Source organism: Ruditapes philippinarum, unplaced genomic scaffold (genome assembly GCF_026571515.1).
Source record: "Ruditapes philippinarum isolate M1 unplaced genomic scaffold, ASM2657151v2 ctg63_1_1_1_1, whole genome shotgun sequence".
Taxonomy (NCBI): domain Eukaryota; kingdom Metazoa; phylum Mollusca; class Bivalvia; order Venerida; family Veneridae; genus Ruditapes; species Ruditapes philippinarum.
Window position 1 is genome coordinate 297,736 of NW_026866221.1, and position 18,517 is coordinate 316,252.

Genomic DNA, 18,517 nt, shown 5'->3' on the forward strand with positions numbered 1-18,517 from the left:
GGCCAAATGGATCTTAAGTTATGCTCTAGAAACTGTTTTCAGTATAAAGGTAAAAGTGACTTTGAGCTTTGACCTTGTGACCCCAAAATCAATAGGGGTCTTCTACCCAATATGGACAATCATCCTATGAAGTTTGAATATAGTGGGCCAAATGGGACTTACGTTATGCTCCGGAAACTGTTTTTGGTTTTAAGGTAATTGTGACCTTGACCTTTGATCTAGTGACCCCAAAATCATTAGGGGTCTTTTGCAAAATATGGACAATCATCCTATCAAGTTTGAATATTGTGGGCCAAATGGAACTTAAGTCATGCTTCGGAAACTGTTTTCAGTATTAAGGTAATAGTGATCTTGACCTTTGACCTTGTGACCCCAAAATCAATAGCAGTCTCCTACCCAATATGGACAATCATTCTATAAAGTTTGAATATTGTGGGTCAAATGGAAGTTAAGTTATGCTCCGGAAACTGTTTTCAATTTTAAGGTAATAGTGACCTTGACCTTTGACCTTTTGACCCCAAAATCAATAGGCGAATATGGACAATAATCCTATGAAGTTTTAACATTGTGGGTCAAATTGAACTTAAGTTATGCTCCGGAAACTGTTTTCAGTATCAAGGTAATTGTGACTTTGACCTTGTGACCCAAAAATCAATAGGGTCTTCTACCAAATATGGACAATCATCCTATGAAGTTTGAACATTATATGTCAAATGGAACTTAAGTTATGCTCTAGAAACTGTTTTCAGTTTTAAGGTAATAGTGACCTTGACCTTTGACCTTTTGACCCCAAAATCAATAAGGGTCTTCTACCCAATATGGACAATCATCCTATGAAGTTTGAACATTGTGGGCCAAATGGAACTTAAGTTATGCTCTGGAAACCGAATTGCTAACGGACGGACGGACAGATGGACGCCAGGGGGATAGCATAATATGCCCTTTCTTGCATATAAAAATCGTTTACAAAGTCAAAATCAAGAACTTTACAAATACTGAATAAATCCATAAGCAAACCCTAAGGTGCATAAGTACATGGCTGACCAACATTCTTGTAAACTTTCGGACCTACAGGTCAAATCTTTTTTGTGTTATGCATGAACAAGTTTAAAATTGCAAATTTATACTAAGTCAAGGGCAATAACTCTATCAAAACTGAAAAAAAATCCACATGCAAAACCCCAAGTGCATAGCTTCACAGTGATGTTGATCATTATTCCTGTAAAGTTGGTTGATTCTAACTCAAGCACTCGAGAAACAAATAACACAACATAATGGAACGGTTTTCACTAAGTCAAGGGCAATAAATCTAGCAAAACAATAAATCCACAAGTGAAACCCCAGGTGCACAACTTCACATGCTGAGCAACATTCCTGTAAAGTTTCATGACACTAGATCAAATACTTTTGAGTTACGTGCTACACAAGTTGAAAATGGTAAATTTTTACAAAATCAAGGGCAATAACTCTGAAAGTACTAAACATATCCACAGGAAAATACCCAGGTGCACAACTACACATAATGATCAACATTCCTGTAAAGTTTCATGACTCTAGGTCAAATACTTTTTGAGCTACATGTGACACAAGCTGAAAATTGCAAATATTTACTAAGTCAAGGGTCTAACAAAACAGAATAAATCCACAAGCGAAACCCCAGGTGCACAACTACACGTGCTGAGCAACATTCCTGTAAGGTTTCATGACTCTAAGTCAAATACTTATTGAGATATGTGCGACACAAGTTGAAAATTGCAAATTGTTTATGAAGTCAAGGGCAATAACTCTACAAATACTAAATATACCTGCAAGAAAATTCCCAGGTGCACAACTACACATGCTGATCAACATTCCTGTAAAGTTTCATGACACTAGGTCAGATACTTTTTGAGTTAGTGCGCCCCCCCCCCCCCCCTAAAGTGGGGGCACAAAAAAAATTGCCACACAGTTATATTACTTGAAAGAGTCATGGTGTTTGTTATTGTGAAAAAAATAAGTTGTAAAGTCATTGCTTTGACTTGTGAAAACAGTAAAAGCACTGAAAACCAGACCCTCTGAAAACCTATTTTAAAAGTCCCGTATTTTCTCCTGATAATTATGTTAATTGAAAAAAAATCCTGTAAATACCAGAACCTCTGAATTCCTAAAACCGGACAATTTTCTATGGCTACTAATGCATAAAAAATCCTCTGAAAACCGGTGAGTCATCTTTCTGTGTATTTTAATGTAGATTAAAACATAATCCCAACAGGTGACATGTTCAACTACCAGTTAATGATCACCTGCTTTATTGTTGCAGGTGTGAAAACACACAGTTAATTTCTTATTGGCAATTGAATTATAGCTTTTTCATTGTAATTGTTTCGTTAGGTATAGGTATGATTTTTAAAAATGTTTTAATTTGTTGTTTTTTTATATAAAATGTTGAAAAGATTTGGAAAACTTTCGTTAAATGATTTCTGCTTTTCTGGTCTTAATTCTGGATCATGTAACCATTGACATAAAGAACAGAAAATTCCGTTCTTATAAAAATTGGTCTGTTCTTAATTCTGGGGTGGTCTTAAGTAGGTATTCTACTGTATATATACAGTAAAAACTTCTTAGCTTTACTGGTGGAGGAATACCTCAGTGTCCCTCAGTGCATTATTTCAGGTGTGAACAAGCACCAGAGTAGAACCATCGACATTTCATTATCTAGTTGGATAGCTTTCTATCATGAGAGAATCCAAAGTTCCTGTTGGGATTCGAATCCACATCAGTGAGGGTCAAGTGGTTTGATGTCAATGATCTTTACCACTAGGCCACTGACACCCCCTATTCATACTGTTTTGATCAATGCACTAACATAACTCTCTTTAACAATTGTGCATACACATCACATTACTTTCTACAATATATTTTTTTACCGTATCAACATGAATAACTTACCCTTCTTTTTCCACTAGTTGTCTTCTTAAATTATCAATCTCATTCTGCATTGACTTCACTTTATATTCTAAATCTAACACTGGTTCAACCTTAAATTATAACAGAAGTTATCTTTAAAATGCATTCTTGTATTTGACCAATTGTGTGACAATTTTGAAATCTGATCATATAGGTATGTAATTATAGCATTCAAAGGGTGTTAATGATGATTGTTTGTTAGTGTTTATAGAGAATCCACCTCTCGTAGTTTATACATTTATACACCATGGTACTAACTTACAGTTATTTATTCTATGACCATAATCCTGACATTTAATAATCCTACAAACTAAGTACATATAAATACCAGAAGAACATTTGTACACTATATCACACTTGTATCACTATTAGTCATTTTTTTGGTTGAAATTTAAGTCACACAGACAAAGTTAAGGTTATATGATGACAACTCAGGTGACCTTCTGCTTATAATTTCTGGCACAAGCAACAGGTGGATACCTTTTAATTTTCATTAAGAGTCTAACTGCAATGGGGGCTAGTGATTTTGAGTCAGGGACCTTAACCACTCAGCACCTCAGCTCTCATTCATAACATATTAAAAATTAATCTTAAATTTACCGAGTGATAAAATCCTTGATGCATTGTTTGTATCCAAAACAGGTTTGTTTCATTAAACAAGAGCAATCAGTGATCACAATAGCCAATTAAGCAGTTGTATTGAGGGGTAATTGGTCAGTTTGTTGGAGCAGTAAAATTGACTATATGGTTCTGTAATGTGGAGAAAGTAAGAATTACCCAACTAATGATGCTGAACAGGATACCACAATGTTCCATGGATTGGCACAGTTAGAAACACAGTTTTGTGATATCAATGATACCTAAATTGGTGACAGAAAGACAGACTCACAGACAGAAAGATGACTAACAAAAGATTCTTAAATGTGATGGCTACCTTGAAAGATGTCGCAGCTACTATGAAGGCAACACAAAAATCAGTAACAGGCCAAAATGACTTTTTTATTTAAGGGCCATAACTCAACCAAAAACCATACAACCAAAAGCCTTTTAAATATGCGCAAGTACTTGAGGGATGGATCAATCATATAACATTTTATACAAATTGCATTAGTAGTAAAAGAGAAGTAGGCCGGACAAACTTAAAGAACAAGATATGTTTGTAAAACATGTATGCCCCCTATCAGCAGCCAATTATTCATGTGATAAGGTAATTATGCATGACTTCTGACCCAGTGATCAAACAATTAATAAGGGTTATCAAGTATCTACTGGTCATGACCTTGACCTTTGACCCCTTGACCCAAAACTCAATAGGGGTCATCTGCTGGTCAAGACAAATCATCATACAAAGTTTGAAGTTCCTAGGCCTAAGCGTTTTTACTTAATTGATCAGAAACCGTTTTTACTTACAAGGTCAATGTGACCTTGACCTTTGACCCCTTGACCCCAAAATCAATAGGGGTCATTTGCTGGTCATGACTAATCACCATGCCAAGTTTGAAGTTCCTAGGCCTAAGGGTTCTTTTATTATTGATCTGAAACCGTTTTAACATACAAGGTCAATGTGACCTTGACCTTTGACCCCAAAATCAATAGGGGTCATCTGCTGATCATGACCAATCACTATGCCAAGTTTGAAGTTCCTAGGCCCAAGTGTTCTTTAGTTATTGATCAGAAACCGTTTTTACTTACAAGGTCAATGGGACCTTGACCTTTGACCCCTTGATCCCAAAATCGAAAGGGGTAATCTGCTGGTCATGACCAATCACCATACCAAGTTTGAAGTTCCTAGGCCTAAGGGTTCTTAAGTTATTGATCGGAAAGCATTTTTACCTACAAGGTCAATGTGACCTTTCCCTTTGACCCCTTAACCCCAAAATCAGTAGGGGTCATCTGCTGGTCATGACCAATCACCATACCAAGTTTGAAGTTCCTAGGCCTAAGGGTTCTTTAGTTATTGATCGGAAACTGCTTTTACCTAAGAGGTCAATGTGACCTTGACCTTTGACCCCTTGACCCCAAAATCAATAGGGGTCATCTACTGATCATGACCAATCACCATACCAAGTTCGAAGTTCCTAGGCCTAAGGGTTCTTTAGTTATTGATCCGAAACTGTTTTTACCTAAGAGGTCAATGTGACCTTGACCTTTGACCCCTTGACCCCAAAATCAATAGGGGTCATTTACTGATCATGACCAATCACCATATCAAGTTTGTAGTCCCTAGGCCTAAGGGTTCTTTCGTTATTGATCGGAAACCGTTTTTACCTACAAGGTCAATGTGACCTTGACCTTTAACCCCTTAACTCCAAAATCAATAGGGGTCATCTACTGATCATGACCAATCACCATATCAAGTTTGAAGTCCCTAGGCCTAAGGGTTCTTTCGTTATTGATCGGAAACCGTTTTTACCTACAAGGTCAATGTGACCTTGACCTTTGACCCCTTAACCCCAAAATCAATAGGGGTCATCTGCTGGTCATAACCAATCACCATACCAAGTTTGAAGTTCCTAGGCCTTAGGGTTCTTTTGTTATTGATCGGAAACCGTTTTTACCCAAGAGGTCAATGTGACCTTGACCTTTGACCCCTTGACCCCAAAATCGTTAGGGGTCATCTACTGATCATGACCAATCACCATACCAAGTTTGAAGTTCCTAGGCCTTAAGGTTCTTTACTTATTGATCGGAAACCGTTTTTGCTTACAAGGTCAATGTGACCTTGACATTTGACCCCTTGACCCCAAAATCAATAGGGGTCATCTACTGATCATGACAAATCACCATACCAAGTTTGAAGTTCCTAGGCCTTAGGGTTCTTTAGTTATTGATCGGAAACCGTTTTTGCTTACAAGGTCAATGTGACCTTGACCTTTGACCCCTTGACCCCAAAATCGTTAGGGGTCATCTACTGATCATGACCAATCACCATACCAAGTTTGAAGTTCCTAGGCCTTAGGGTTCTTTACTTATTGATCGGAAACCGTTTTTGCTTACAAGGTCAATGTGACCTTGACATTTGACCCCTTGACCCCAAAATCAATAGGGGTCATCTACTGATCATGACAAATCACCATACCAAGTTTGAAGTTCCTAGGCCTTAGGGTTCTTTAGTTATTGATCGGAAACCGTTTTTGCTTACAAGGTCAATGTGACCTTGACCTTTGACCCCTTGACCCCAAAATCAATAGGGGTCATCTACTGATCATGACAAATCACCATACCAAGTTTGAAGTTCCTAGGCCTTAGGGTTCTTTAGTTAATGATCGGAAACTGTTTTTGCTTACAAGGTCAATGTGACCTTGACCTTTGACCCCTTGACCCCAAAATCAATAGGGGTCATCTACTGATCATGACAAATCACCATACCAAGTTTGAAGTTCCTAGGCCTTAAGGTTCTTTAGTTATTGATCGGAAACCGTTTTTGCTTACAAGGTCAATGTGACCTTGACCTTTGACCCCTTGACCCCAAAATCAATAGGGGTCATCTACTTGTCATGACCAATCACCATACCAAGTTTGAAGTTCCTAGGCCTTAAGGTTCTTTAGTTATTGATCGGAAACCGTTTTTGCTTACAAGGTCAATGTGACCTTGACCTTTGACCCCTTGACCCCAAAATCAATAGGGGTCATCTACTTGTCATGACCAATCACCATACCAAGTTTGAAGTTCCTAGGCCTTAAGGTTCTTTAGTTATTGATCGGAAACCGTTTTTGCTTACAAGGTCAATGTGACCTTGACCTTTGACCCCTTGACCCCAAAATCAATAGGGGTCATCTACTTGTCATGACCAATCACCATACCAAGTTTGAAGTTCCTAGGCCTAAGGGTTCTTTAGTTATCACTCGGAAACCATTTGGTCTACGGACCGACGGACCGACGGACCGACAAGTGCAAAGCAATATACCCCCTTTTTTTCAAAAGGGGGCATAATAACAAGAACAATGCATGCGGTGTTAATGCTGGTCTGTTAAAAAGGGGCATAATTCAATAAAATTAGCATTCACAATGATGCCCTTTGTTAAACTACTGTGCCTTGTCATGATAAGCAAGAATTCCAAGTTTTATAAAGGTACCTTTAAAATTGTTTAAATAATAGGCTACATTAAAGTTTTTGCATGACAAAAACAACAACAATCTCAATGTTGACGATGCCTCAAGCATAATAACTCCACTTTTTCTTCCAAACAGACAAAGCTAAAACTCTTTTTAAGACTAAAATCACTGAGCTGGAAAATGCTGATGTTATGCACAGCTTCACTTGGTACTTATTTCTTTAACCTTGGATGAAAATGCACCAGTAGTCTGTAATGTTTTGTGATGGACAAACATGTGACTGAAATTGGATAAGGTGCAATTTCTATTGTTATTATCTTTTCTTTAATATAGGGCATTTATTCCACTGTTACATGATGAACTATTTTTTTCTCTTTTGTAATGTTTACAGTTAGATTGCCCCCTATCCTTATTTGATATTGCGGACAGACACACAGTGAAGTGACCTCCATATGTTAATGTGTGCAGGTGACACAAAAATGGCAATCTTTAACACTTGAGCAGTGATTTGTTTCCAGCACAAGATAATAGTTTCAACAACAAAATTTTTATGTCTGGGTATAGGCAGTTAGTAATAAATGCAGACCTTATCTGGATCAAGGAAACTGCCGCTATGGTCTTGTGTTCGTTTCCTCTGTTTATCAAGTCTATGTTGCATGTCTGCTATAATATCATCTTTGTCTAGCAACTCCTGAAGCAATATAAATTAAATTGGTTGTTTTTCATATTAAAATAAGTATTATTTACTAAAGCATTTCATTCAGGATTAGGAAAAAATGTTATTTCAACAAACAATTTCATCAAAATTCATTCTGGACAGATATGAACTTGTGCATAGAGAAACTATGAAAACTCAAATCTGTGCAAAATTGTTTCAGTTATCTTAATTTTTATTTTTTGTTTCTAGTAAAGCACTGTACCAATCAATTATTTAAATAGATTTTCCTTATTCAGAAACATCATAAAACTTATTATCTTAAATGCCAAGCTATACTAACTTAATCATCAACATTTCCAAATACCATCCCCTGTATTGTTTGCCTTTTTCTTGGGTCATAGTTTTAATACTATTCATTAATAACACTTTTTTCCCCAAAGCTATCTCAATTTTCACAAGACCTCGACTTTAAAATGACGCATTTTCTTCCCAATATTTATCAGCGATGTCAAACAACGAGGAAATAATTACTATGCAGTTTGATTAAGCGCAGTTTTAATATGACAAGTTTTGCTCTGACTATTTACTAGCGCCGTCAAAAATATGACGTAAATATATTTTAGTGTCGTTTGGACTGAACAATTTCCGTAATAATCAGGTTCGGATCTGTCCCATAGGAGGAGACGTAAATTATGATCGCACTGACTGGTAATTACGTTGTGAAAATCATACATTGTTTGTAATATGAAATTTAGAAACTGTAATTTAATTTCACTGAGACAAAAAATCCGTAATTAGCTTTATGTCCTAATAACTCCAATGGGGGTAATAAAATACAGATCTCCTATGATGAATCTTTTGTTAAAAAAGACTGTACAACAAAAACTAAATTTTCTAATCATTGTGCTCATAATCTATCATAAAACTTTCAGGCCCTGTAAAATATTCATTCCTTCAGTGCTATCATCCAGTACTGCTAAATCATAAATAGTTATGGGCAGTATATTTCTTTTAAACATGATTAGCTATTTAAAGAGATCCAAGTTTACTTGTGGGAATAATAATTATTGTATGGAAAATTCAACTTTTAGACTTACAAACTTTCTGGTAAAGTTAATGTATAGATTTGTAGTAAACTTTTTGGTAAAGTCAATGAATAGACTTGAAGTCAATGTATAGTCATGTAAACGACCCAGTCAAGTCAGTTTATAGATTTGTAAACTTTCTAGTAAAGTCAATATAAAGAGTTGTAAACTAATCAGTCAAGTCAGTGTAAAGACTTGCAAAACTTCTTGGTAAAGTCAATGTATAGAATTGTTAACTACCAAATAAAGTCAATGTAAAGACCTGTAAACTTCCTGGTAAAGACAATGTACAAATTTGTAAACTAGCTGATCAAGTCAGTGTAAGGAGTTATAAACTTGGTAAAGTCAACATATAGACTTTCTGGTAAAGTCAGTGTATAAATATGTAAACTACTTATAGACTTTCTGGTAAAGTCAATGTATAGACATGTAAACAACTGCTTCAGTCAGTGTTTGGACTTGTAAACGTTTTGGTAAAGTCAATGTACTGACTTATAAAGTACCTGCTTAAGCAAATGTAAGAAATACTAATTTTTCAAATGTAGTGGACAAATCCAGAGCAGGTTGATGGAAACATACATTAACTCCAAAACAAGTTAATGTGAATATATGTAATCTTTCGGGTAAGCCAGAGAAAATAGATATTAATTTCAGGGCAAGCCAGAGTGAATATATAACAAATCAATGTAAATGTTTCAATGTAATGTTTTTATAAGACAGTGTTTTATATGGTATCTCAAAATGGAAAATGGATGTCAAGAGATGTCACCTAAAGAATGCTATTTCAGAAAATTACAATCCAAGTGAAACACATGATGAGAAAGAAAAAACATAAATACGCTATCAGGAACATCATACATATGCCATATACCACTTTTTGCAGTATATTCAACAAGAGTAAACATTTTTCTAAGTACATCTACATGTCTCATATACCATCTGCAACTAGTGGAATTAAAATCTCACATACATCCCTCATTTTACAGTAACTTCAACATTGTCCCAATAATCACTTAATTTCAACATAGTAAATTTCTCCAATATTATTCCTCACTCACTAATTAATCTCTAGGGAAATGTTTGGGCATTTTAACTAATTCAATACATTTAAATAAATAGAATGTTTTTGCATCACAATGATTTTAAAGCAAACATATTATCTCTAGAAACTGTATAAGTCTTCTATATTTGATTTTGTTGGAGCTTTTAAATCATTTTCTCACATAGTGATAAGATTTCAATTTAAAATTTCAATATCCTACATAACCAAGAAAATTACAATTTTAAAACTCTGAACTCTTAAAATTGTATATACAAACCTTTTTTAAAGCTAAAACATTAGATCTAAGCTCAGATTCAGCTTTCTTGGCTGTGTCATATCTAGAGGTAAGCTCTGTGTACATCTGAAAATACAGATAAGTGAACCAATCTCATACTGTAACCATAATAAGAATCATGACAACTGGAGGTCACACTTAACTTTTCCTTATTTCAAAAGGCAAACACTGAGAAGATGAAACATTGAAGAGTTCTAAAAACAACACCTTACTTTTCTACTGAATTTAACTGAAAATTCATATTTGACAATAATATACTTTAATTATTCAAAATGTTGCTGCTGCCATTAGTGTTGTTCTGTCCAAAATGAATAAAATCTGTCCCTTAATAACAAAGTTATGGGAATTTAAGCAAAATTCAATACATGTCCCTAATGGTTATTGTGATTCAGTTATGGTTTTTAAGCATTTACCTTTCCTGAGATCAATCTATCTACATTATGTAGTTTTAAATTGATACCTCCATTATTTTGAGGTATGCCCCAAAGTTATAATTAGTGATAATATCAAGACAATGCATTAATATTAAGTGAAATTTGACATTCAAAATTAAAAAAGATATTACAGTGGAAGCAGTATGTCAACAGTATAGGACCAAGTCAATGTCCACATCCCAGTATACTACAGAATGATTCATATTTTAGACATTGAAATCTATCATAATTTTTCAAATTCTAAATGTAAGTAATATTTACTATTACCTGTTGTATTGAATTACTCTCTATTGAATACGCTTCTTCTTGATTTTTCATCACTGAAACACAGAACACACTTTAACATCTTTTGTTTAAACAAAATAAATGCAAACATTGCTTGACTTAAAGTTCTACATTAAATTGATGTGTGGCATTCCTATTCCTCTACCTGTCCATTAGTTAAAGTTATGGCAATATAAATTTCTGCATGTTGTTTTGTGCAAGTATGAATGAACAAAAAGTGATCACATTTTAGGCTTAATTCAATAAGTTGACCTTGACAATCAAAAAAGCCTTTAGAAATCAATGTCATACTTAAATTATTCAACAACTGGTGTTTTCATAAGTGTTATTATCCCAAAGTATAAATCAAATCCATCTATAAATAACAAAGTTATGATATATCAAGCGAAGAAAAGCAAATAAAATTATTTGACCTTTAAGGACAACATTATTTATAAGTCAATATCAAATTCACTTTATTCTTCTTAAAGGTTTTGTCATAAATGTAGTTGTGCCAAAGTATGAAGCATTCCAATGATAAGAAACAAAGTTATTGCCAGTTACAGCATTATTAAAGGATATTCAATTAACTTTGACACAGTCATTATGAGTAATGGTCAAGTTCAGTCTAGTCATCTTAAAGGTCTTGTCCAAAGAGTTGTTGTGGCCAACAATGAAGGAAATCTATTTAGAAATAAAAAATAAATTATAATCAATGTTTGTGATTTCAGACAGCAAAGGGAACAGCAACTTTAACAACGTAGTAACTAAAAATGTTTTTTCTTAAAAGTCAAGCTTACCTGTCCGATAGAATATTCATAAATAGTGTGAAAACTTCTTTCCTTGTAACAATAATTGTAAAATTATAAAGAAGTAAAAATGAGTCCACAAATAAAATGCTGAAAGGCTTTGATGTGTATGGACCAAAAATATTTTGCATGATATTTTCCAAAATTTGTATAATCAAACATTTCTTTGAATGGAAATTTTATTTAAAATGAACAATTCTCATAAGTTTTTAGACTCCCATAAAATTTTGGTGGGATTTTGGTTTTTTGTGGCATATTTGAATAAGACTTCCATTCTGTTATTATTTATGGAACAAATATTCACACTAGCAGAAATGAAGCAGTATTTTAAAACTGATTTCTTGAAAGTATTCCAATGAATATATTAACAGAATAATCTTTGCATTTGCCTTGCAAGTAGACAGCTTTTACACTTTGAAAATGTGTCTCCAATGCATGGAAGATCAGATTTGTTATAATTTTAAAACAAGCTATCATAAAAACATTTTACATATAAAAATATTTAACTTATACCCTACTTAAAGAAATGTCACTGTTTTACTCAAAAATATTTTTATAGAAAAATGTGATTAACATACAAATTGAACTTCCTTCATTTTACTGGTATTCAATAATTTGAAATAAGAATTCTCTTGTCTTCATAAAATCAACACTCAAAGGGAAATAAAAGTATCTTATACCAGCACTGTTGATGCCACTTTGATTGTATAAGGCAAAGAAAATCTGCATGCACAAGTTCATCTCTTATCTTACATACTGGTAATTATACTTTAAGTAGTTTAACATTAGTGTTTTAACCTAGAGATATTTTAAATTAACAAAATCTGTATAGTAAGTAAGTATATAATTATATTTCTACTTTTTTGAGTGTCAGTCTGTAGAGACTGTATCTGTCTGATCAGATCAGCTTGTTGACCAGAATGTTCTGTCAGCTGATTGTGTGTTGACCAAAGCTCTGCCAGCTCCTTTCTAACTGTTTCCAACTCATGGTTCTTGTACTCCAGGTCCTGCTGTTGTTGCCGGGCCTGGGATTCAAACCTGCGCAATAGTCCTCTTGCTTCCTCAAGCTTTCAACAAAGATATTTGAATGCAGTAAATTAAACTGTTATTTACAAGAAAGATTTTAATCACAATAAACATATTAGTGTTAAAAATATTGTTGTTTACCTATAAGTGCATCCCGCATCCTATGAATAAGATAAAAATGATGAAATATGTGTGTAATAGATTGAAAATGAATAGTGATCATCCCCTCAGACTTAAACTAATGAGATTGTTTTATGAGTAAGTACAGTGTAGTAAATGTTATACCCTCATGTAGTTTATCAGGTTAAACATTGTCATCATGGAGGATCATCATTCATTTAATTTTGTTTGTTTCACTGCATAAGAAACTCAACAAACGGTTAAATGTCATACTCAAACCCCAAACATTGCATAAAGACCAAGGTTCCCAACAAGCAATCTAGAAAGACCAAAGGTGCCCATTCATGTATAACAATACACAAAGATCAAGAGTGCCCATTCATGTTTAACAATACAGGACAACTAAGGGTGCCCCTTCCTGTATAACAATACAGGAATACCAGGGGTGTCCCTTCATGAATAACAATACAGGACAACCAGGGGTGTCCCTTCATGTATAGCAATACAGAAAGACCAGGGGTGTCCCTTCATGAATAACAATACAGGACAATCAAGGGTGTCCCTTCATGTATAGCAATACAGAAAGACCAGGGGTGTCCCTTCATGAATAACAATACAGGACAATCAAGGGTGTCCCTTCATGTATAGCAATACAGAAAGACCAGGGGTGCCCCTTCATGTATAACAATACAGGACAATCAAGGGTGCCCCTTCATGTATAACAATACAGGACAATCAAGGGTGCCCCTTAATGTTAAACAATACAGGACAATCAAAGGTGCCCATTCATGTATAACAATACAGGACAATCAAGAGTGCCCCTACATGTATAACAATACAGGACGTTCAAGGGTGCCCTTTCATGTATAACAATACAGGACAATCAAGGGTGCCCCTTCATGTATAACAATACAGGACAATCAAGGGTGCCCCTTCATGTAAAACAAAACAGGACAATCAAAGGTGCCCATTCATGTATAACAAATCAGGACAATCAAGAGTGCCCCTACATGTATAACAATACAGGACAATCAAGGGTGCCCCTTCATGTAAAACAAGCAAATTCGTTGAATTTATATCCCCCGCCCCGCCGAGTACTGGTTATTATTAACACAACAACTGAAGACATAAGGCTTTATTTATATATTAATCATGGCATAAACAGTAATATTCTTTGAACTTGATAAATATTCAGGGCAATAACAAAGCCATAACTTTGTGTTAAATAGTAAAATCTGGAAATGCCAATGAGATGTATGCATACTACATAACTAATCAAGGGCCATAAATCTGAGTTATAAGTATCTGACTGGAACAAGGCGACTATATGCACATCTCCTCTTAGTATCCCATAAAGTTTCATTGAATTTCAGCCAGTAGTAGCAGAGAAGTAGCGAGGAAACAAATATTTTTCTATATGGATACTGCATAACTAATCAAGGGCCATAACTCTGAGTTAAACTGTCTGACCGGAACAAGCCGACGATATGCGCATCTCCTCTTGGTATTGAAGGTTCCCATAAAGTTTCGTTGAATTCCAGCCAGTAGTTGCAGAGAAGTAGTGCTGAAACGATTTTTACTCTATATGGATACTACATAACTAATCAAGGGCCATAACTCTTGAGTTAAAGGGTCTGGCCAGAACAAGCCGACGATATGCGCATCTCCTCTTGATATTGATGATTCCCATAAAGTTTCGTTGAATTCCAGCCAGTAGTTGCAGAGAACTACTCCGGAAACGATTTTTACTCCATATGCATATTGCATAACTAATCAAGGGCCATAACTCTGAGTTAAAGTGTCTGACCCGAACAAGCCGACAATATGCGCATCTCCTCTTGGTATTGAAGGTTCCCATAAAGTTTCATTGAATTCCAGCCAGTAGTTGCAGAGAAGTAGCAGGGAAACGATTTTTACTCCATATGCATACTGCATAACTAATCAAGGGCCATAACTCTGAGTTAAAAAGTCTGACCGGAACAAGCCGACGATATGCCCATCTCCTCTTGGTATTGATGATTCCCATAAAGTTTCGTTGAATTCCAGCCAGTAGTTGCAGAGAAGTAGTGCGGAAAAGATTTTTACTCTATATGCATACTACATAACTAATCAGGACTAAACATAACAATACAGGACGTTCAAGGGTGCCCTTTCATGTATAACAATACAGGACAATCAAGAGTGCCCCTACATGTATAACAATACAGGACAATCAAGGGTGCCCCTTGATGTATAACAATACATGAAGATCAAGGGTGCCCATTCATGTATAACAATACAGGACAATCAAGGGTGCCCCTTAATGTATAACAATACAGGACAATCAAGGGTGCCCCTTGATGTATAACAATACAGGACTATCAAGGGTGCCCCTTCAAGTATAACAATACAGGAAGATCAAGGGTACCCCTTCATGTATAACACAATACAGGACAACCACTGGTACCCATCATATGAAACCATACAGGAAGACCAGATATGACCAATGTTAAAAGTCTTTGGATGGCAACAGCAATGTCAACATGGCTGTAGCAATCCCTCTTTTTTCGGCTTAAAACTGAACATTTTATGTGTTCACCAGAGAAAGACATTTTTGTTGAGCTACTGAAATAAATGAAAAAACCTTTAAAGATAATAGTTCTGAGCAAAGTTTAAATTAAAGGGAGCATTTAGAACAGTTAGATATCAGTTACTTAAAATCAAGCTTCTCACTAGGAATTTTAAAATTGAAGCTATCATACTAGCTTATGGATGGTAATTTGTATTACTGAGGAGATTGTGGTTGAAATAATGCACAAACAAGCATCTGATTAAAACTAGGGTGTCACAATTTGCTCTTTACCTATCAAAGAGACCAGACATATTTACAAAAAGAAACACTAAAATTACCTCTTTGACTAACTCTTCAAATTTTCCAATCTTCTGTTCTACCTCTCTTTCCATTACCTTGAAAAATATAATGTTTATAAAACACATGGACACATATAACATAATCAAATTTAATAGTGAGGAGATATATTTGGACAAGTAACCATATTGGATGAGCAATTAGGTAAGTTCAATATATATTTGTTATTCAGTGTCAAAGGGTACAGAACATTTCTAAGGAAAAGTGTGCTTCTCATATGACAACAACATGCAAGTTATACTAAAAAAGATTCTTCATTACTTCAAATAGGGACATCTAGTTTAAATTCAATGGCACCTTCTCCAAGGCCAAAATTATAAAAATGAGTTTTGAAAAAGCTATAAGAATTATAAACACCATTGCCAACAATCAGACCTGCAATAATTTTTATAGCCTGCTCTTCTTTTACATTTTATAACATTTTCATACATTTTCATCAATGAGCTTTATTAAAAATTTCTAATATAAGTAACAATACCCTGACTTTACTCTCCATCTGTACTCTTAATGCCATCTCATCAGCTTTCTCTGACCTAGACTTCTCAAGGTCAACTGTCAGTTTGTGAATCTTCTGTGACATTTCTGTAATATTTCCGAAATACATATACTTTATGATAATTGCATTAAAGTTACTGCATGCTTAAATAATGATAATAATAAACCAAGTGTATCCCTCTTGCAAGCCTTTACAATTGAATATGTACTTTGAATATGTACAATGTCTTGCAATTTTAAGCACCTGCTAATTTCAATCACTGTACTTTTCTTGGAAACCTGGTTATTATAACTTTAACTTTCCTTGCAAAAACAGGGGTAGACTCCTTTGTCACTTTCATAAATATTGCAAAGTATGTGACCCAGTTTTAAACTATTGTAGATTAGTTTAATGATAAAACTTCTTTGATAACATAAAATGGTCAATTGGTTTTGTAATGTACAACAAAGTAACAAGGGCAATATTGTCGCAATATACGCCCATCACAGAAGCTTTAGAGAGAGATGTGGGCATTTATAATAGATATGCATCAGCGTTTTTTTTCTCTACTTTGGTAATGGTGCCGGTACCAGACTGATTGGGAAAAAATGCGTTATTTTTACTTAAATTGGGAACTTTTTTTATGCATTTTTTCAGCTACAAATAAGATTAGTCATCATGAATAAAGATAGCTAACAGCTTCCACTGTCCAGGTAGAACTATCCAGTGATGATTTATATGAATATGTTGGATTTAGATGCTTTCAGAGAAATCACTTGGCCTCGTGGAAATTTTGAACAGCCATTTTGGGAATTTAAACATTGGAAATTGGGAATTTTAATGTCTATTTTCTATTGGGAACAGTACCGTTTTAGGGTAGCAGTTATATAAAGAAAAAAAACACTGTGCTGCATATAGGAGATATGCTCTGGGCAATATCTGGAAAATATCTGGATATATTATCATCTCTAGAGATTTTTTTATCTGAACTTTGACCCCTATATGTGACCTTGACCTTAGCCGCAGGGACCTAAATTTTGTGCGCGACACTTCGCCTCACAATAGTGAACATTTGTGCCAAGTTATATTGAAATCCCTCTATGCTCTGGACAAGCATTTTTCAATGACCTAAAAGTGTGACCTTGATCTTTGACCTAGAGACCTGGTTCATGCATGGGACACAGCTTCTCAAAGTGTTAAGCATTTGTTTGAAGTTTCATTACAATCTCTCCAGATGTGTAGGAGATATGCTCTGCACAAAATCTCTATATTTTATCATCTTTAGTGATCTTCATATTCATCTTTAGTGGCCTTGACCTTGCATATGTTAACCTAAATTACATGTTTCACACCAGTAGTCATGAGAAAGACCCCTATGTGTGACCTTGACCTTTGCTGCAGGGACATAAAATTTTGCGTGCGACACTTTGCCTCACAATAGTGAACATTTGTGCTAAGTTATATTGAATTCCCTCTATGCATGTAGAAATTTTGCTCTGGACAAGCATTTTTCTATGACCTCCAAGTGTGACCTTGACCTTGGACCTAGAGGCCAGGTTCATGCATGTGACACGGCTTTTCACAGTGGTGAACATTTCTATGAAAAGTTTCATTAGAATCCTTTCATATGTGTAGGAGATATGTTCTGTACAAAATCTCTATATTTTACCATCTTTAGTGACCTTGGCAATCATCTTTAGTGACCTTGACCTTGCATATGTTATTCTTAATTTCATGTTTCACACCAGTAGTCATAATAATAACCCTTTGTGTTTCAATCCCTCAATAAATGATGACTAAATGGTCCCAATACACATTTTCATATTTTTATCTGAACTTTGACCCCTATGTGTGACCTTGACCTAGGCCACAAGGACATGAATTTTGCAGGCGACACTCCGCCTCACAACAGTGAACATTTGTGCCAAGTTATACTGAAATCCCTCTATGCATGTAGAAGTTTTGCTCTGGACAAGCGTTTTTCAATGGCCTCTAAGTGTGACCTTGACCTTTGACCTAGAGGCCTTGTTCATGCGCGCAACACGGCTTCTCATAGTGGTGAACATTTCTATAAAGTTTCATTAAAATTCCTCTGTGGGTGAAGGAGATATGCTCCAGACAAATATTGGATGCCGCCCGCCCAGCCGCCTGCCTGCCCGCCCACCAGTGGGGAAACTATAATAAGACCTGTTTTTCAAATGGGTGTATAAAAAGTAAAGCCAAAACTGATAAGCCTTCGTCACCAGTATAGTGTCAGGCCAGTTACACATCCATACAGTCTATTACCAGTACTCCTTGTATTATGATATTGAAATCTCTTAAATTTCAAATTAATTGCTCAAAATTCAAAGCAGGGCAAATCAATTACACAAATTCAGCAGGTTAAAGGTGGAAGTTG

General features: G+C 35.2%; 1 protein-coding gene across 2 annotated transcripts in view; it reads right to left on the reverse strand.

The window, feature by feature from the left end:
* LOC132731792 (centlein-like) overlaps positions 1-18,517 on the reverse strand; it is a 151,999-nt gene that overhangs the window by 62,710 nt on the left and 70,772 nt on the right. For both annotated transcript variants that reach the window (XM_060718050.1, XM_060718051.1), the window contains 7 exons: positions 16,123-16,226; positions 15,626-15,682; positions 12,450-12,657; positions 10,785-10,837; positions 10,066-10,149; positions 7,590-7,694; positions 2,929-3,017 (listed from right to left, as the gene is read on the reverse strand). In XM_060718050.1, the coding sequence (XP_060574033.1) occupies positions 2,929-3,017; positions 7,590-7,694; positions 10,066-10,149; positions 10,785-10,837; positions 12,450-12,657; positions 15,626-15,682; positions 16,123-16,226 (700 nt within the window). The remainder of the gene's footprint in view (positions 1-2,928; positions 3,018-7,589; positions 7,695-10,065; positions 10,150-10,784; positions 10,838-12,449; positions 12,658-15,625; positions 15,683-16,122; positions 16,227-18,517) is intronic.